Source organism: Cherax quadricarinatus, chromosome 83, assembly GCF_038502225.1.
Source record: "Cherax quadricarinatus isolate ZL_2023a chromosome 83, ASM3850222v1, whole genome shotgun sequence".
NCBI lineage: Eukaryota > Metazoa > Arthropoda > Malacostraca > Decapoda > Parastacidae > Cherax > Cherax quadricarinatus.
The window spans coordinates 155478-177098 of record NC_091374.1 but is presented as its reverse complement, the minus strand read 5'-3'; the positions used below and the strand labels follow the sequence as shown (position 1 = coordinate 177098).

Sequence of the window (21621 nt, the reverse complement as noted above, 5' to 3'; positions counted from 1 at the left end):
GGGGAGATGTTATCTGGCCCCATTGCCTTTGAGGTATCTAGCTCACTCAGAAGCCTCTTCACTTCTTCCTCGGTTGTGTGCACTGTGTCCAGCACTTGGTGGTGTGCCCCACCTCTCCGTCTTTCTGGAGTCCCTTCTGTCTCCTCTGTGAACACTTCTTTGAATCTCTTGTTGAGTTCTTCACATACTTCACGGTCATTTCCTGTTGTCTCTCCTCCTTCCTTCCTTAGCCTGATTACCTGGTCCTTGACTGTTGTTTTCCTCCTGATGTGGCTGTACAACAGTTTCGGGTCAGATTTGGCTTTCGCTGCTATGCCATTTTCATATTGTCTTTGGGCCTCCCTTCTTATCTGTGCATATTCGTTTCTGGCTCTACGACTGTTCTCCTTATTCTCCTGGGTCCTTTGCCTTCTATATTTCTTCCATTCCCTAGCACACTTGGTTTTTGCCTCCCTGCACCTTTGGGTAAACCATGGGCTCATCCTGGCTTTTTCATTACTCCTGTTACCCTTGGGTACAAACCTCTCCTCAGCCTCCTTGCATTTTGTTGCTACATATTCCATCATCTCATTAACTGGCTTCCCTGCCAGTTCTCTGTTCCACTGAACCCCGTTCAGGTAGTTCCTCATTCCTGTGTAGTCCCCTTTCTTGTAGTTTGGCTTCATTCGTCCTGGCCTTCCTGCTTCTCCCTCCACTTGTAGCTCTACTGTGTATTCGAAGCTTAAAACCACATGGTCACTGGCCCCAAGGGGTCTTTCATATGCGATGTCCTCGATATCTGCACTACTGAAGGTGAATACTAAGTCCAGCCTTGCTGGTTCATCCTCTCCTCTCTCTCTTGTAGTGTCCCTTACGTGTTGGTACATGAAGTTCTCCAGTACCACCTCCATCATCTTAGCCCTCCATGTATCTTGGCCCCCATGTGGGTCCAAGTTCTCCCAATCGATCTCCTTGTGGTTAAAGTCACCCATGATCAGGAGCTTTGCCCTGCATGCATGAGCTCTTCTGGCCACTCTAGCCAGTGTGTCAACCATCGCTCTATTGCTCTCGTCGTACTCTTGCCTTGGCCTCCTGCTGTTCTGTGGTGGGTGTGTGTGCGTGTGTGTGTGTGTATGTATGTATGTATGTATGTGTGTGTGTGTGTGTATGTATGTATGTATGTATGTATGTGTACTCACCTAGTTGTACTCACCTATTTGAGGTTGCGGGGGTCGAGTCCGAGCTCCTGGCCCCGCCTCTTCACTGATCGCTACTAGGTCACTCTCCCTGAGCCGTGAGCTTTATCATACCTCTGCTTAAAGCTATGTATAGATCCTGCCTCCACTACATCGCTTCCCAAACTATTCCACTTACTGACTACTCTGTGGCTGAAGAAATACTTCCTAACATCCCTGTGATTCATCTGTGTCTTCAGCTTCCAACTGTGTCCCCTTGTTACTGTGTCCAATCTCTGGAACATCCTGTCTTTGTCCACCTTGTCAATTCCTCTCAGTATTTTGTATGTCGTTATCATGTCCCCCCTATCTCTCCTGTCCTCCAGTGTCGTCAGGTTGATTTCCCTTAACCTCTCCTCGTAGGACATACCTCTTAGCTCTGGGACTAGTCTTGTTGCAAACCTTTGCACTTTCTCTAGTTTCTTTACGTGCTTGGCTAGGTGTGGGTTCCAAACTGGTGCCGCATACTCCAATATGGGCCTAACGTATACGGTGTACAGGGTCCTGAACGATTCCTTATTAAGATGTCAGAATGCTGTTCTGAGGTTTGCTAGGCGCCCATATGCTGCAGCAGTTATTTGGTTGATGTGCGCTTCAGGAGATGTGCCTGGTGTTATACTCACCCCAAGATCTTTTTCCTTGAGTGAGGTTTGTAGTCTCTGACCCCCTAGACTGTACTCCGTCTGCGGCCTTCTTTGCCCTTCCCCAATCTTCATGACTTTGCACTTGGTGGGATTGAACTCCAGGAGCCAATTGCTGGACCAGGTCTGCAGCCTGTCCAGATCCCTTTGTAGTTCTGCCTGGTCTTCGATCGAGTGTATTCTTCTCATCAACTTCACGTCATCTGCAAACAGGGACACCTCAGAGTCTATTCCTTCCGTCATGTCGTTCACAAATACCAGAAACAGCACTGGTCCTAGGACTGACCCCTGCGGGACCCCGCAGTGTGTGTGTGTGTGTGTATGTATGTATGTATGTATGTATGTATGTATGTGTGTGTGTGTGTATGTATGTATGTATGTATGTATGTATGTATGTGTGTGTGTGTGTGTGTGTGTGTGTGTATGTATGTATGTATGTATGTATCTCAGTAGTAGTAACCAGTTACCAGTAACCAGTGTACCAGTAGATGACTCACTACCAACCGTCTCTGCTACATCTGCTCCAATTTTGAAATTTCCAGATTTTTTTAAGCCCTTCTATCTGACAACTCATGCTAGTTCAATTGGCATAGGTGCCGTACTAGCTCAGAAGACCGATGGCAAGTACAACGCAGTTGCATTTGCTAACCGAGTCCTTACAAAGGCTGAACGTAATTATACAGTAACTGAGCAAGAAGCTTTAGCAATAGTATGGTCTTTAAAGCACTTCCGAGACATTATTTATCAGTACTCTGTTCATGTCTTGACAGACCATGCTCCACTGATACCTTTATTCCAGAACAAACAACCTACTGGAAGGTTAGCCAGATGGACCTTGACTATCCAAGAGTTCAATCCCACCTTTGAGCATTTACCTGGCAAGTCAAATGTAGTCGCAGATGCCTTATCGCGACATGTTAGTATAGTAACTGCAGACCCTCCATTTAGTGCTGAAGATGTAAAGAATGCTCAACGAACAGATCCCATGTGGTCTGGTGTGATTCGATTCCTGCTCCAGGAAGATCTTATTCTGACTGTGAAGCCACCAGCACCCATCAGTGACTTTGTCATGAACCAAGAATTACTGTATCGAACAGCCGAGTTGGGTACTCCTAGCAGAAGAGTATACCAGTTAGTAATTCCACAGTCACTAGTGAATGTAGCCTTACAGCTAGTTCACGATGTACCAGGTGTTGCACACCCTGGTATGGATCGTTCAGTAAAACAAGCCAGATTGAAATACTTTTGGCCTCGTATGGCAACTGATATTTCTGAGTATGTTAAGAAATGTAGTGTCTGCATGCAACATAAAAGGTAATGCTAATGGTCCTAATCCAATCCAAGTATATCCAACCACTAGCGAACCTTGGGAAAGAGTTGCGCTAGATTTGTTAACTAATTTCCAATGTTCCTCCAAGGTGACAAACATCTGTGTTATGGTAGACCATTTCACCAGATATTGTGAGTTAGTTCCTATTGCAGATAAGACTGCCGAGACAGTAGCTAAAGCGTTTAAAGAACGCATTATCTGCAGGCATACCACCCCTAAGTCCTAGTAACAGATAATGGAGGTGAATTCTGTAATGAGATTCTTGAAAATTTGTACACCTTGTACAAGATCTCTAAATCCACCATTGTTCCTCATCATCCTGCCAGCAATGGGTTAGCGGAACGACCAATAAGAAAGTACTTGATGTCTTGAGAGCCACTATCAATCCCAACAGTGAAACTTGGGATGAAGTTATACCTGATGTGCAGTGTGCTATAAATTCTGCTTACAATGTTTCTATAGGTGACACTCCACATTATGCATTGTACGGTGTAGATAAACGTTTGCCTTATGAGTTGTTATATTCTAATCCGAAACCAAATTACAACCCTGATGATTTCATAGCAACTCGTACCAGCTTAGCTCAAAGTGTTTTTAGAAGAATCCGTGAAACACTTCATAAATCAACAGCAGAATTTACAAGAGTCGCAAACACTCGAGCAGAGCCATCCAAAATCAAAGTAGGTTCGAGAGTTATGCTGATTAACTTTAACAAAACGTCTGCAATGCCAAAGCTTGATCAAAAGTTTGTTGGTCCTTATCGCGTAGTTGAACATATCACTGGTAATAAGTATAAGGTTAGAGAGATCAGTACTGGTCAGTATAAAGAATCGCATTTAGATCATATGAAGTTAGTATGTGATGATAATGATGTTCCAACCCAGACTAATGTGACAGACTCTGACAATCTTCCTGATCCTGTACTCTCTTACTCTGATACTCAGTCAGACGATCAACCTGAATGTCGTTATTCCCTACGTACACGACAGGTATTGAGAAATCCTCAAGTATCATTTGTAACTTCCAATTCAGATTTGCCTCAAATACAGCATGAGTTAGCCAGTGCAACAGAGTTTGATCCTCCCAGAGATGACCACATTCTGCATATGTCAATCTTACCCTAGCAGAGTTAGGGGTTAAATGTAAATAACCTGTATAGATGAATAATTACAGTATCAACTTATCAGTATTCAAGAATTTTTTTTTGTGTTCATGTTCTCTCCGCATTCTGAGAGTTAACAGTCTAGATTTGAGTGCACCGAATCTGCCTTTCTGTTAAACACTTCTTTCTTTGTATATATTCCTCCTCAGAATCCGTAGATTACATGAATACAGATCGATTGATCAAATTTTTTTTATCACTTCTATTGTGTAATCTTAACGTTGAGTTTCATTCGATGAGTTTCATTCGTTGAGTTTCATTCAATGAGTTTCATTCAATGACCATCATTCGATGAGTTGTGCTATATTATGCCTTGTGTTGCATTACAGTTTCGATTCGTAAGCTTCCATTCCAATGTTCTACTTATGTATGTTATAATGTTCAATTGTTGTATGCTTTGACATTGTATAGAATCAGCCCAAACCATGCCTGCCACCATCTCTAGTTTGTATTAGTTGTATGCGGGGACGACATACGTTAGCGTCTTGAGCTCTCAGTAGTAAGGTAACAGTTACCAACCAGTGTACCAGTAGATGACTCACTACCAATCGTCTCTGCCTGAGTCACTGTCTGTATTCATGTTGCTGCTGACCACAGCAGTATTTCAAAGACCCCCACATGTATGGGTACTGTGGTGATCAGTTATACGAGTGAGCAAGGAGGCGGAGGTCACGGCTGTTTGGGCTCTTCCATACTTACCGTTATAATTATACGTACTTCCAGCCTGCGTAGGGTATTACTTTACCCTATCCACGTGTTTCAAGACCCCATGATATGTATGTATGTGTGTGTGTGTGTGTGTGTGTGTGTGTGTGTGTGTGTGTGTGTGTGTATGTATGTGTGTATGTATGGCTCACTAGTTGTACTCACCCTAGTTGAGGTTGCAGGGGTCGAGTCCAGGCTCCTGGCCCCAACTCTTCACTGATCACTAGGTCACTCTCCCTGAGCCGTGAGCTTTATCATACATCTGCTTAAAGCTATGTATGGATCCTGCCTCCACTACATCCCTTCCCCAAACTATTCCACTTACTGACTACTCTGTGGCTGAAGAAATGCTTCCTAACATCCCTGTGATTCATCTGTGTCTTCAGCTTCCAACTGTGTCCCCTTGTTACTGTGTCAATCTCTGGAACATCCTGTCTTTGTCCACCTTGTCCAATTCCTCTCAGTATTTTGTATGTCGTTATCATGTCCCCTATCTCTCCTGTCCTCCAGTGTCGTCAGGTTGATTTCCCTTAACCTCTCCTCGTAGGACATACCTCTTAGCTCTGGGACTAGTCTTGTTGCAAACCTTTGCACTTTCTCTAGTTTCTTCACGTGCTTGCTAGGTGTGGGTTCCAAACTGGTGCCGCATACTCCAATATGGGCCTAACATACACGGTGTACAGGGTCCTGAATGATTCCTTATTAAGATGTCGGAATGCTGTTTTGAGGTTTGCCAGGCGCCCATATGCTGCAGCATGTATGTATGTGTGTGTGTGTGTGTGTGTGTGTGTGTGTGTGTGTGTGTGTGTGTGTGTATGTATGTATGTATGTATGAATGTATGCATGTGTGTGTGCGTGTGTGTATGTGTGTGTATGTGTGTGTGTGTGTGTGTGCGTGTATGTGTGTGTGTGTGTGTGTGTGTGTGTGTGTGTGTGTGTGTGTATGTGTGCGTGTGTGTGTGTGTATGTGTGCGTGTGTGTGTATGTATGTAGTGTGTGTATGTATGTGTGGTGTGTGTGTGTGTGTGTGTGTGTGTGTGTGTGTGTGTGTGTGTGTGTGTGTGTGTGTAACGTTCTGGAAAGATCTCAGTCTGTGTCTTCATTTCATTGTTTTCATCCTGTCAGTTTCCTTTCACTGCAGCTGTCTTTTATGCTGTCTCTTAACATCTTTCGTAATCGCTTCATATCCCTTCCTCTCTGTCTCTCTCTCTCTCTGTCTGTCTCTCTCTCTGTCTCTCTCTCTCTCTCTCTCTCTCTCTCTCTCTCTCTCTCTCTCTCTCTCTCTCTCTCTCTCTCTCTCTGTCTCTCTCTCTCTCTCTCTCTCTCTCTCTCTCTCTCTGTCTCTCTCTCTCTCTCTCTCTCTCTGTCTCTCTCTCTCTCTCTCTCTCTCTCTCTCTCTCTCTCTCTCTCTCTCTCTCTCTCTCTCTCTCTCTCTCTCTCTCTCTCTCTCTCTCTCTCTCTCTCTCTCTCTCTCTCTCTCTCTCTCTCTCTGTCTCTCTCTCTCTCTCTCTCTCTCTCTCTCTCTCTCTCTCTCTCTCTCTCTCTCTGTCTCTCTCTCTCTCTCTCTCTCTCTCTCTGTCTCTCTCTCTCTGTCTCTCTCTCTGTCTCTCTCTCTCTGTCTCTCTCTCTCTCTGTCTCTCTCTCTCTCTCTCTCTCTCTCTCTCTCTCTCTGTCTCTCTCTCTCTCTCTCTCTCTCTCTCTCTCTCTCTCTCTCTCTCTCTCTCTCTCTCTCTCTCTCTCTCTCTCTCTCTCTGTCTCTCTCTCTCTCTCTGTCTCTCTCTCTCTCTCTCTCTGTCTCTCTCTCTCTCTCTCTCTCTCTCTCTCTCTCTCTCTCTCTCTCTCTCTCTCTCTCTCTCTCTCTCTCTCTCTCTCTCTCTCTCTCTCTCTCTCTCTCTCTCTCTCTCTCTCTCTCTCTCTCTCTCTCTCTCTGTCTCTGTCTCCCTCTCTCTCTCTCTCTCTCTCTCTCTCTCTCTGTCTCTCTCTCTCTCTCTCTCTCTCTCTCTCTCTCTCTCTCTCTCTCTCTCTCTCTCTCTCTCTCTCTCTCTCTCTCTCTCTCTCTCTCTCTGTCTCTCTCTCTCTCTCTCTCTCTCTCTCTCTCTCTCTCTCTGTCTCTCTCTCTCTCTCTCTCTCTCTCTCTCTCTCTCTCTCTCTCTCTCTCTCTCTCTCTCTCTCTCTCTCTCTCTCTCTCTCTCTCTCTCTCTCTCTGTCTCTCTCTCTCTCTCTCTCTCTCTCTCTGTCTCTCTCTCTCTCTCTGTCTCTCTCTCTCTCTCTCTCTCTCTCTCTCTCTCTGTCTCTCTCTCTCTCTCTCTCTCTCTCTCTCTCTCTCTCTCTCTCTCTCTCTCTCTCTCTCTCTCTCTCTCTCTCTCTCTCTCTCTCTCTCTGTCTCTCTCTCTCTCTCTCTCTCTGTCTCTCTCTCTCTGTCTCTCTCTCTCTCTCTCTCTCTCTCTCTCTATCTGTCTCTCTCTCTCTCTTGAGGGTTTGACAGGTTAAGGATCTAGCTTTAATGACAGCTATTTACAGTTAAGGATTCTAACTTTATTGGCAAACTAGAGCCTATTACCTACATCAGCTCATTTGAAAGCATTTTATTGTTATAGGACATATAAATAGGGAAGAGGGTGAAGTTGGAGCCATCTGTGGGCCAGCATTTTCATTTGATCAACTGACGTTATCTCGTTGACATCATTATGCTGTACAGATGTGTTCCATACTCGGAGTCATCCACCGGGTATGTATGATCTCAGATGGAGTGATGTTCTGGAGAAGGGAGTACAGCCAGAGTGAAGTTGCTGCTCTGCCCGTCTTGTGGCATAAAGCTTGTTTCGCTGTCCTCGAAGTGGATCCAAGTGTGGTATTTTGACAATATTGGCCTTGTACATAACAGTAAGGGCCACCCCACATCCCTCTATGTTGAAGGCTCTGCTGAAATGACAGATCTATCAGGATGGGTCCAGGCGAGAGATGGGATGTGCTTGCTCTGTTCTCTACTCTGTCAAGCAGTCGCAGATGAGGAGGGGGCAGGCAAACCAAGAAAGTGGAGCATACTCAAGGTGTGGGCGTGCTTAATGCCTCGTACAGGATCTTGCAACCCCTACTGTCAAGCGATGCGAGATGGCGGCGAAGTGCTGTAAGCTTCCTGGCTGCCTTGTTTGCAAGATTTACAACATAGTTCTTCATGGTTAGTTTGGGAGTCAAATTTCACCCCAAGGATATCAACTTCTTCTCCAGGTGCCAACATCGTCCCATTCATCCTTACTACTGCACCAGCATTACCATCATGGTGCCTAGAACGATCATCATTTGCGTTTTCTCAGGTGCAAATGTTGCTTTCCATCTATTTCCCCAAGCTGATATAGCTCTCAGCTGGTGATTGATGTAGCTTAGAGCAGCTGGCATTTCTTCTCTTGGATAAGTGAATGTCAGTGTACAGTCGTCTGCATATGCATGTGATTCTGGGATGAGATGAAGAAGGTCGTTGAAGTAGACATTCCATAACAGTGGACCAGCACTTCCTTGTGGGAACGCTTGCTAATAGGATGCCTTGCTGATTCCGTTCCATTGAGGACACTTGAGATCTACCATGAAGGTAATCACTGAGGAGACATAGCGTAGACCTGCAATTCCAGTGCATTAAGTTTTGCTAAGAGGCCCTGGTGCCACACCCGGTCAAGCGCCAGCAATGTCCAGTGCTACCACAGCTGACTTTGGATTCATCCAGTGACTGGTGCCACTTAGTGGAGGTTTAACAACAGATCAGCAGCAGAGTAACCTTTCCTGAAGCCATATTGACGATCACAAGTAGTGAGTGGTAGTCAAAAAATCTGTCATTGTCTTGAGATTATTGTCTCAGGGATCTTTCCCCCAGTGATTGACAGGAGTGACACTGGTCTGTAGTTGCTGATTTCTCTGCTCTTCTTTTTGTGACAGGACTCACGTTTGCCTCTTTCCATGGAGAGGGCCATTTGCACTGTACTAGGCAGTGCTGAAGATGCAGTTAGAGGTGCTGCTAGCTGGTCTGCACATCTTCTCAACAATCTTGGGGCTCAACATCTGGGCCCACAGCCTTTTCTGGTCAGTGATTTAAGAAGGAATGCACCTCCTCCTGCCTTATTGTCACCACTGACAGTTTTGACACAGTTCTTGCAGCTAGCCAAGGAGGGTTCCCTTGCTGGATCAGGAACTTGCATTTTGGTAACAAAGTGTTCAGCAAGAGAGTCTTCTTCTCTTGACTACTAGTAGAGGTGGTCCCATCCTGTCGATTTAGAGGGTGGAATAAGTTCATCAGGCGAATAACCTTGTCTGTGCCCGACCAGGGACCACCAGGTTTGGAGCCTACCTACCTGATGCTAACTTTCTTTTAGGTGTCCACCTCCCCATTTAGCAATGGCCCACTTTTGAACATCACCCTTATGCCTACAGGCTTGCATGTGCAGAAGTTCCTGTTATAGGTGGTAGGATGTCTCTTATGCCTTCGCCATGCTTTGTGCTTGGCGGTAGCAGCCTCTCTACAACGCCAAACCAAGGAGGGGCTGATCTGAAGGCTTTTGTCACATATTGCCAGTGAGGAATGTGTTCTTGTTGCAGATTAAGGGATGTGTCAGTGAAGGCTTTGCAGGTTGTCAACATCCCCCTGGAGATTCAGTTCAGTCGGTGGTGAGCTCAGAACAAAGGGCTGGCCAATTACCTCTCCCATAGCCAGGTTGTGCGTGTGGACTCCTCACCTCGTTCTGTTGGGATCTTAAGTGTAGTAAAAAACAGCCTTGTGGTCAGACGATCCAACGTAGCCGCGAGGTTGACAAGTGACTATGCCTTCTGCCAGATCACTCACTACTGGGTCAGGGAGGAGCCAGAGATATGAGTAGGAAATCAACAAGTTTCTCATGTCAAACACTGCAAGAAGGTCATCAAAGTCCCTCTGTATAAGGTGCTGGTTGAGGTCACCAACAATTATAATATGTTGACAGTTGTGTTGTAGCAGAAGGGAGTCAATATTTTCTCTCTCTCTCTCTCTCTCTCTCTCTCTCTCTCTCTCTCTCTCTCTCTCTCTCTCTCTCTCTCTCTCTCTCTCTCTCTCTCTCTCTCTGTCTCTCTCTCTCTCTCTCTCTCTCTCTCTCTCTCTCTCTCTCTCTCTCTCTGTCTCTCTCTCTCTCTCTCTCTCTCTCTCTCTCTCTCTCTCTCTCTCTCTCTGTCTCTCTCTCTGTCTCTCTCTCTGTCTCTCTCTCTGTCTCTCTCTCTCTCTCTCTCTCTCTCTCTCTCTCTCTCTCTCTCTCTCTCTCTCTCTCTCTCTCTCTCTCTCTCTCTCTCTCTCTCTCTCTCTCTGTCTCTCTCTCTCTCTGTCTCTCTCTCTCTCTCTCTCTCTCTCTCTCTCTCTCTCTCTCTCTCTCTGTCTCTCTCTCTCTCTCTCTCTCTCTCTCTCTCTCTCTCTCTCTCTCTCTGTCTCTGTCTCTCTGTCTCTCTGTCTCTCTCTGTCTCTCTCTCTGTCTCTGTCTCTGTCTCTGTCTCTCTCTCTGTCTCTCTCTCTCTCTCTCTCTCTCTCTCTCTGTCTCTCTCTCTCTCTCTCTCTCTGTCTCTCTCTCTCTCTCTCTCTCTCTCTCTCTCTCTCTCTCTCTCTCTCTCTCTCTCTCTCTCCCTCTCTCTCTCTCTCTGTCTCTCTCTCTCTCTCTCTCTCTCTCTCTGTCTCTCTCTCTCTCTCTCTCTCTCTCTCTCTCTCTCTCTCTCTCTCTCTCTCTCTCTCTCTCTCTCTCTGTCTCTCTCTCTCTCTCTCTGTCTCTCTCTCTCTCTCTGTCTCTCTCTCTCTCTCTGTCTCTCTCTCTCTCTCTCTCTCTCTCTCTCTCTCTCTCTCTCTCTCTCTCTCTGTCTCTCTCTCTCTCTCTGTCTCTCTCTCTCTCTCTCTCTCTCTCTCTCTCTCTCTCTCTCTCTCTCTCTCTCTCTCTCTCTCTCTCTCTCTCTCTCTCTCTCTCTCTCTCTCTCTCTCTCTCTCTCTCTCTCTCTCTCTCTCTCTCTCTCTCTCTCTCTCTCTCTCTCTCTGTCTCTCTCTCTCTCTCTCTCTCTCTCTCTCTCTCTCTCTCTCTCTCTCTCTCTCTCTCTCTCTCTCTCTCTCTCTCTGTCTCTCTGTCTCTCTCTCTCTCTCTCTCTCTCTCTCTCTCTCTTCCTGTGTCATCTTTATATACTTTTTAATGCACTACCAGACACCTCATATAAACCTTCACTATTTTTAAGCAGGTTTTTACAAGGTTAGGTTAAGGTTCTTAACTTTGTTTACCAGCTAAGAGCTGTTACCTACATCAGCTCATTTGAAAGCATCATTATTATTATTATTATTATTATTATGAAACATACAAGTATGGAACAGGATGAAGTCAGAGCCATCTGTGGGTCAGCTGTTTCATTTGGTCAACTGACTTTGTTTCCTTGATATTATTATGTTGTACGAACATGTTCCAGACTCGAATCATCCTGCCATTAAATGATCACAGATGAAGTGATGTTGATGGTGCAGTCAGAGTCTAGTTGCTCCACACTGTCTCATCTCTTCTTCACATCTGTGTGTTGTGGCGGACCACAAACTGATATTTTTTATCTGTCAATTTGAAATTAAAAATTCGTTTTAAACTTGAGATTAAAGTGTAGTTTTAAGCAAGAATAATGAGTTTAAAACGTTCTGTTTAATATAAAATTAATTTGAAACGGAATACTGGAAACGAAATGGATTAAGAAATTTACGATAATTAAATAGAACGGTCAAACTAAAATCTTCTAATTAGTAAAATAATGAATTCATTGTCTCCATAATTGTATACCCGGATGGTGGGCCGGGGGTCAGTGCCCCCGCGGCCTGGTTCATGTCCACACACACACACACACACTGCTTAAAATTCTCAAATCTTCAAAATTCTGATTTACGATATTCGCTCACCCCTCTAATTGGCCACAGTGCTTACCAACAGTCTGATTCTGGACAAGATTTACGGGCGGACTTGATAAAGCTGATGTGTCTTGCTGGAGAGTTGGAACTATAATAATAATAATAATAATAATAATAATAATAATAATAATAATAATAATAATAATATCTTTATTTCTACAAGTATGTGTACAAGGTATACAGACCATTGCTGACATCAGTGACGTACTACTATATAGAAAACCCTTTGTTATGCAGAGCATTTCGAGCAAATTAGGTCAGTTTTGTCCCAGGATGCGACCTACACCTGTCTACTAACACCCAGGTACCTAGTTTATACTGATGGGTGAACATGGTCGGCAAGTGTCTTATGGAAACAAGTCCAAATATTTTCCAGCGCTGAGTGCGCTAGAGATCGAGCTACGGGACACTTAGTTTTGAATTGTGTACGTGCCAGTTTACCATTTTTATTGAATAAATTGAGATATAAGTTTCCATGTGATAACTTGCGAATGTCTCTTCTAATTGATTTCAAACTTTCAACGCTGGCATTTAATTGCATTAGAAATTTTTGTCGCATTCTTTACTTTTGTGTTCATTAAGGTAGAAAGGGTTGGGATTATGGGATACGGGGATTCCTTTTTTTACTGAGTGCACAACGACCAAAACAAATCTAGTTTTCTTAGGCTTCCTTATTTTCCTTAAACACATTAAATCCTTGTTACTTGATTTTTTTGTTCTTCTTATATGTCAATTTATTCTTTAATTGGTCAATAAACTTCAAACTTCTTTAATTAGTCAATAAATTTCACTAAAAACTAGTTGTTCAAAAGACTTATTATTCGCTAATAATTGGTTAAGACAATTGCCCCCAGTTCTGTAAGTGGTTGACGCACGGAATCCCTCACTCTGATTGGTCAACACTGTTATCATGGAATAACAGGCGACTAATTTGTGTAATCCTCTGTTGCATCCCTCCTGTTCTGTGCTTCCACTCTGTCTCCAGGTACGAGTGGCGTAACAGGAGCGATTATCAAGGAAGGGGTTGAACCTTGAGTCAGGCTGTTCATAAATATAACTTTCCTCTTGTAACAACAAACTAAAACTTAATATAGTGAATGTACGTAATAAATTGTGTAAAGAAGGAATAATGTGACTGACTGAGAGAAGAAAGTGTTAGAGTATTGTACTTGGTTATGCTTACAGTACTCCCATTATTGTATTGTATGAATCTTGAGGATTGTACCTGGTTACAACTTTGAATATATATATACATATATATATATATATATATATATATATATATATATATATATATATATATATATATATATATATATATATATATATATATATACATATATATATATATATATATATATATATATATATATATATATATATATATATATATATATATATATATATATATATATATATATATATATATATATGTATTGTAGGAGCATTACCCTGGCTCATATACATTCTCTATCACCTTACCTCTCATTACAGGGAGCTTACCTTTAAATATAATAATAATAATAATAATAATAATAATAATAATAATAATAATAATAATAGTAATAAAGAGGGTGTTTCAAAGTAGTGTGTAAAGCATTAAAAAGGTTCAATAATCAATCATCTCAATTTTTATTTAATACTGAGAGTTTCTTTGATCTTCCAAACTCTGCTGAACATTGTGAAAGCTTAGAAGTTGCATTTTTTTTAATTCTCTACTTATTTCTAGTAATAATATAAGGAGACTTCTTCGTACGTTTGTCACTACCTGATAGTCGAACCCAGAACCTTCTGCTTGTATACTGACAGCTCTGACCACTGAGCTACAAGTATTTGTTATCCAAGATTATTTTACCTTTTCCAACTAATTTTCTTCTATTTGATTTTTTATATTCCATTTTTAATTTTCTCATTTTCCCCGTGTCTCATTTTTTCATTTTCTCACTTGCCTGTTGCTGGAATATCTGGGGAAATAAAGCTTAAATAGGGCAAAAGTTCACGTAATAACAAGAATAACTTAAAGTGAATGTACAGATTAAAACAAGCGGTAGATTGTTATTCATAGGTTAACACAGTTTAATATTGTTACCAAAATAATTGACTCAGGACACCATAATGTTTAAGGAGCCAAAATTTCGTACAGAAATATACGTGCCTTACCCTTCCTTACTTACATCAAGTTGCATCACCATCTATGAGGGTCGCTAAATGGACAACGATACGAGCTCAGCATGGCAATTTTGCAGTGTTGCAATGCGATATTGTAAATAAATTATGCATATATCACCTTTTATGTATCTTCACTACAGACATAACATGTAAGTGTATTGTTGCTATGTCTGGTCTGGGAGTTGTTAAGGTCTTAATATATAGTAACTTTCACTGTAAGCGGCTTCGATCCAGTGCTTGTGTTAACAATAGTTCTGACATTTTTAAAGTAGTAATTACTTCAAGAAACATCAAACAGCATATTCACCGTAAATATGTAAATCAAGGAGTTTTTAGACAAGTTTACAGGATTGCCTGCACTACCAATATTAATTTCATATGCGTATAATGAGATTTATTTAGCAGAAATCGAGGTCATATTGAGCATCGTATCGCTGCCATACAAAAATAATTTTAATTTCAGTATTAATGCTCTTAAATATTTTATTTATTTATCTATTTGTGCCTGTTAATGTTGTATCCAGCATCGTGATTTATCTAATGTAACCGTCCTAACCTACATTAACCTGTTATTCTTTGTCTGCTCAGGAGCTGTGGTTGTGGCGCCCTCGTCACTACAGATACCTTACTCATCACTGCAACCCCCGCAACAGCAACAACAGCAGTCTGGCCGGCGAGTGACTAGAAGCAACAGTAACAGCAGCAGCGGAGGACACCATCACCACAGCAGCAGCAGCGTTAGCAGCAACAATGTGAAAATTGGCAGCAGTTACACGGCACTGAGCGACAGTAGTAGCAGTCCCGTGGAGCCCATCAAACCTCTGCTGGACCTAAGCTCGGGAGCAGCAAGAACGTCAATCTTATCGATGCCTCTACGTCCAGTGTTTGACGAAGCTGCTCCTCGTAACGTCTCCAGCCTCACTGGCAACTCTGCATACCTTCACTGTCTTGTACACAACCTGGGTAACAAGAGTGTGAGTACTGCACTTAGTGGAACTGTTTGTGGTGCTGTTAGTGGTGCTGGTAGTGGTGTTGTTAGTGGAGTTCTTAGTGGATTTCTTGGTGGAAATGTTAGTGGTGCTGTTAGTGATTCTGTCAGTGGTACTTTTAGTGGAGTTGCTAGTGGAGCTATTAGTGGACATGTTAGTGGTTTTGATAATGGTGCAGTTAGAGGAGCTGTTAGTGATACTGTTAGTGGAGCTGATGTTAGCTTCTTTACACTGAAACTTGTTACTGAGTCTGTCCCACACTTCGAACTGGACTTTCAGTGGTATGTCACTTGACTTCCAGTGGTATGCCACTTGACTTTCAGTGGTATGCCACTTGACTTTCAGTGGTACGTCACTTGACTTCCAGTGGTATGCTACTTGACTTCCAGGGGTATGGCACTTGACTCTGCACTTTCTCTGCCTAAGACACTCGAATATCTTGATTGTGAATTTTAAAGATAAAGGATCTGTCACCTACCTGACTAACGTTTTATTAACAGGTGTCTTGGATCCGCCAGAGAGACCTGCACATCCTGACAGTTGGCCGCTACACCTATACAACGGATCAGCGCTACGAGGTGATCCACTCTCCTGGATCACAAGACTGGATCCTCAAGATCAGCTACGCTCAGGTGCGCGACTCTGGAAACTACGAATGTCAGGTGTCCACCAAGCCTATCACGTCCTACGTGGTTCATCTCAACGTATTTGGTGAGTTTATGGGCACCTCTAGTTTACCACCAGATCATCAGTAGCAGTTATGGCTTGTAAAATCATTAAGTTCAAACCCATATCAAATTCTTCTTGGAATCCAGGCTCTTCTAGCTTCGTATTGACAAAGCTCCTGGAGAGACAAACGTTCCCACAGTAAATGTCACATTAGTTGCATCTGTGCCCCTTTCTCTAATCTTCTAGCCTCCTTTAAAAAATAGGTGAATACAGTTATGTAATGTATCTGTCTGATGACGTACGGAGGGTCGAGTCTTCATCACCTCAGCGTTTCCCATAAAGTATACTTTTATTTATTCACTTCTGACTATCAGTACACTTCAACAGCGTGATGGTTGAGCCTGGTGATGTTGGAGGTCACCCAGGTTCACAACCCTGGGTGATGGAGGTCACCCAGGTTCACAACAACCCTGGGTGATGTTGGAGGTCACCCAGGTTCAAAACCCTGGGTGATGTTGGAGGTCACCCAGGTTCACAACCCTGGGTGATGTTGGAGGTCACCCAGGTTCACAACCCTGGGTGATGTTGGAGGTCACCCAGGTTCACAACCCTGGGTGATGTTGGAGGTCACCCAGGTTCACAACCCTGGGTGATGTTGGAGGTCACTCAGGTTCACAACCCTGGGTGATGTTGGAGGTCACCCAGGTTCACAACCCTGGGTGATGTTGGAGGTCACTCAGGTTCACAACCCTGGGTGATGTTGGAGGTCACCCAGGTTCACAACCCTGGGTGATGTTGGAGGTCACCCAGGTTCACAACCCTGGGTGATGTTGGAGGTCACCCAGGTTCACAACCCTGGGTGATGTTGGAGGTCACCCAGGTTCACAACCCTGGGTGATGTTGGAGGTCACTCAGGTTCACAACCCTGGGTGATGTTGGAGGTCACCCAGGTTCACAACCCTGGGTGATGTTGGAGGTCACTCAGGTTCACAACACTGGGTGATGTTGGAGGTCACCCAGGTTCACAACCCTGGGTGATGTTGGAGGTTACCCAGGTTCACAACCCTGGGTGATGTTGGAGGTCACCCAGGTTCACAACCCTGGGTGATGGAGGTCACCCAGGTTCACAACCCTGGGTGATGTTGGAGGTCACCCAGGTTCACAACACTGGGTGATGTTGGAGGTCACCCAGGTTCACAACCCTGGGTGATGGAGGTCACCCAGGTTCACAACCCTGGGTGATGTTGGAGGTCACTCAGGTTCACAACCCTGGGTGATGGAGGTCACCCAGGTTCACAACCCTGGGTGATGTTGGAGGTCACCCAGGTTCACAACCCTGGGTGATGGAGGTCACCCAGGTTCACAACCCTGGGTGATGGAGGTCACCCAGGTTCACAACCCTGGGTGATGTTGGAGGTCACCCAGGTTCACAACCCTGGGTGATGGAGGTCACCCAGGTTCACAACCCTGGGTGATGTTGGAGGTTACCCAGCTTCACAACCCTGGGTGATGTTGGAGGTTACCCAGGTTCACAACCCTGGGTGATGTTGGAGGTCACCCAGGTTCATAACCCTGGATGATGGAGGTCACCCAGGTTCACAACCCTGGGTGATGTTGGAGGTCACTCAGGTTCACAACACTGGGTGATGGAGGTCACCCAGGTTCACAACCCTGGGTGATGTTGGAGGTCACCCAGGTTCACAACCCTGGGTGATGTTGGAGGTCACTCAGGTTCACAACCCTGGGTGATGTTGGAGGTCACCCAGGTTCACAACACTGGGTGATGTTGGAGGTCACTCAGGTTCACAACACTGGGTGATGGAGGTCACCCAGGTTCACAACCCTGGGTGATGTTGGAGGTCACCCAGGTTCACAACCCTGGGTGATGTTGGAGGTCACTCAGGTTCACAACACTGGGTGATGTTGGAGGTCACCCAGGGCTGTAATGCTGGGTAGTTCGAGGTTACCCAGGGTGGTGTTGGAGGCACCCAGGTTCACAACCCTGGGTGATGTTGGAGGTCACCCAGGGCTGTAATGCTGGGTAGTTGGAGGTTACCCAGGGTGGTGTTGGAGGCACCCAGGTTGACAACCCTAGGTGATGTTGGAGGTCACCCAGGGCTGTAATGCTGGGTAGTTGGAGGTTACCCAGGGTGGTGTTGGAGGCACCCAGGTTCACAACCCTGGGTGATGTTGGAGGTCACCCAGGGCTGTAATGCTGGGTAGTTGGAGGTTACCCAGGGTGGTGTTGGAGGCACCCAGGTTGACAACCCTAGGTGATGTTGGAGGTCACCCAGGTTCACAACCCTGGGTGATGTTGGAGGTCACTCAGGTTCACAACCCTGGGTGATGTTGGAGGTCACCCAGGGCTGTAATGCTGGGTAGTTCGAGGTTACCCAGGGTGGTGTTGGAGGCACCCAGGTTCACAACCCTGGGTGTTGTGAACCGAGGTCACTCAGGTTCACAACACTGGGTGATGTTGGAGGTCACCCAGGGCTGTAATGCTGGGTAGTTCGAGGTTACCCAGGGTGGTGTTGGAGGCACCCAGGTTCACAACCCTGGGTGATGTTGGAGGTCACCCAGGGCTGTAATGCTGGGTAGTTGGAGGTTACCCAGGGTGGTGTTGGAGGCACCCAGGTTGACAACCCTGGGTGATGTTGGAGGTCACCCAGGGCTGTAATGCTGGGTAGTTCGAGGTTACCCAGGGTGGTGTTGGAGGCACCCAGGTTCACAACCCTGGGTGATGTTGGAGGTCACCCAGGGCTGTAATGCTGGGTAGTTCGAGGTTACCCAGGGTGATGTTGGAGGTCACCCAGGGCTGTAATGCTGGGTAGTTCGAGGTTACCCAGGGTGATGTTGGAGGCACCCAGGTTGACAACCCTAGGTGATGTTGGAGGTCACCCAGGGCTGTAATGCTGGGTAGTTGGAGGTTACCCAGGGTGGTGTTGGAGGCACCCAGGTTGACAACCCTAGGTGATGTTGGAGGTCACCCAGGGCTGTAATGCTGGGTAGTTGGAGGTTACCCAGGGTGGTGTTGGAGGCACCCAGGACAACACACACACATACGTCTCCTAAATCAACCTCATTCTTCAGAAACTTGCAGTAACAAATTACATTATTTCCCGGAAAATTGCATCTTTCGTTCAGCTCTAGAGAGGTTTCTTGATAATGATGAATGGTTTTTGATCCTATGACTTGGAGCTACCATCTCCTTCCTTTGATCAGTGTTTATTCATGAATAAAAGAGTACAGCTTTTGCTGTGATCATTGTTGACAAGCTGCGCCTCACCTCCCTCACATCTTCGCCTACAAGCTGCGCCTCACCTCCCTCACATCCTCGCCTACAAGCTGCGCCTCACCTCCCTCACATCCTCGCCTACAAGCTGCGCCTCACCTCCCTCACATCTTCGCCTACAAGCTGCGCCTCACCTCCCTCACATCCTCGCCTACAAGCTGCGCCTCACCTCCCTCATATCCTCGCCTACAAGCTGCGCCTCACATCCCTCATATCCTCGCCTACAAGCTGCGCCTCACCTCCCTCATATCCTCGCCTACAAGCTGCGCCTCACATCCCTCATATCCTCGCCTACAAGCTGCGCCTCACCTCCCTCATATCCTCGCCTACAAGCTGCGCCTCACCTCCCTCATATCCTCGCCTACAAGCTGCGCCTCACCTCCCTCATATCATCCTCACATCCCTCATATCCTCGCCTACAAGCTGCTCCTCACCTCCCTCACATACAAGCTCGCCTCAAGCTGCGCCTCACATCCTCGCCTACAAGCTGCGCCTCACCTCCCTCCCATCCTCGCCTACAAGCTGCGCCTCACCTCCCTCACATCCTCGCCTACAAGCTGCGCCTCACCTCCCTCACATCCTCGCCTACAAGCTGCGCCTCACCTCCCTCACATCCTCGCCTACAAGCTGCGCCTCACCTCCCTCACATCCTCGCCTACAAGCTGCGCCTCACCTCCCTCACATCCTCGCCTACAAGCTGCGCCTCACCTCCCTCACATCCTCGCCTACAAGCTGCGCCTCACCTCCCTCACATCCTCGCCTACAAGCTGCGCCTCACCTCCCTCACATCCTCGCCTACAAGCTGCGCCTCACCTCCCTCACATCCTCGCCTACAAGCTGCGCCTCACCTCCCTCACATCCTCGCCTACAAGCTGCGCCTCACCTCCCTCACATCCTCGCCTACAAGCTGCGCCTCACCTCCCTCACATCCTCGCCTACAAGCTGCGCCTCACCTCCCTCACATCCTCGCCTACAAGCTGCGCCTCACCTCCCTCACATCCTCGCCTACAAGCTGCGCCTCACCTCCCTCACATCCTCGCCTACAAGCTGCGCCTCACCTCCCTCACATCCTCGCCTACAAGCTGCGCCTCACCTCCCTCACATCCTCGCCTACAAGCTGCGCCTCACCTCCCTCACATCCTCGCCTACAAGCTGCGCCTCACCTCCCTCACATCCTCGCCTACAAGCTGCGCCTCACCTCCCTCACATCCTCGCCTACAAGCTGCGCCTCACCTCCCTCACATCCTCGCCTACAAGCTGCGCCTCACCTCCCTCACATCCTCGCCTACAAGCTGCGCCTCACCTCCCTCACATCCTCGCCTACAAGCTGCGCCTCACCTCCCTCACATCCTCGCCTACAAGCTGCGCCTCACCTCCCTCACATCCTCGCCTACAAGCTGCGCCTCACCTCCCTCACATCCTCGCCTACAAGCTGCGCCTCACCTCCCTCACATCCTCGCCTACAAGCTGCGCCTCACCCTCAAGCTGCGCCTCACCTCCCTCACATCCTCGCCTACAAGCTGCGCCTCACATCCTCGCCTACAAGCTGCGCCTCACATCCTCGCCTACAAGCTGCGCCTCACATCCTCGCCTACAAGCTGCGCCTCACATCCTCGCCTACAAGCTGCGCCTCACCTCCCTCATATCCTCGCCTACAAGCTGCGCCTCACCTCCCTCATATCCTCGCCTACAAGCTGCGCCTCACCTCCCTCACATCCTCGCCTACAAGCTGCGCCTCACCTCCCTCACATCCTCGCCTACAAGCTGCGCCTCACCTCCCTCATATCCTCGCCTACAAGCTGCGCCTCACCTCCCTCACATCCTCGCCTACAAGCTGCGCCTCACCTCCCTCAAGCTGCGCCTCACCTCCTCGCCTACAAGCTGCGCCTCACCTCCCTCACATCCTCGCCTACAAGCTGCGCCTCACCTCCCTCACATCCTCGCCTACAAGCTGCGCCTCACCTCCCTCACATCCTCGCCTACAAGCTGCGCCTCACCTCCCTCACATCCTCGCCTACAAGCTGCGCCTCACCTCCCTCACATCCTCGCCTACAAGCTGCGCCTCACCTCCCTCACATCCTCGCCTACAAGCTGCGCCTCACCTCCCTCACATCCTCGCCTACAAGCTGCGCCTCACCTCCCTCACATCCTCGCCTACAAGCTGCGCCTCACCTCCCTCACATCCTCGCCTACAAGCTGCGCCTCACCTCCCTCACATCCTCGCCTACAAGCTGCGCCTCACCTCCCTCACATCCTCGCCTACAAGCTGCGCCTCACCTCCCTCACATCCTCGCCTACAAGCTGCGCCTCACCTCCCTCACATCCTCGCCTACAAGCTGCGCCTCACCTCCCTCACATCCTCGCCTACAAGCTGCGCCTCACCTCCCTCACATCCTCGCCTACAAGCTGCGCCTCACCTCCCTCACATCCTCGCCTACAAGCTGCGCCTCACCTCCCTCATATCCTCGCCTACAAGCTGCGCCTCACATCCCTCATATCCTCGCCTACAAGCTGCGCCTCACCTC

The 21621-nt window shown here is 46.9% G+C and overlaps 1 protein-coding gene across 2 annotated transcripts in view; it reads left to right on the top strand.

Annotated features, from left to right (window-relative positions):
* The window catches only part of LOC128702216 (limbic system-associated membrane protein), a 218666-nt gene that overhangs the window by 183170 nt on the left and 13875 nt on the right, over positions 1 to 21621 (top strand). For both annotated transcript variants that reach the window (XM_070102657.1, XM_070102656.1), the window contains exons 2-3: positions 14735 to 15120; positions 15636 to 15846. In XM_070102657.1, coding sequence (XP_069958758.1) covers positions 15013 to 15120; positions 15636 to 15846 — 319 coding nt within the window. In that variant the 5' untranslated portion in view covers positions 14735 to 15012. The remainder of the gene's footprint in view (positions 1 to 14734; positions 15121 to 15635; positions 15847 to 21621) is intronic.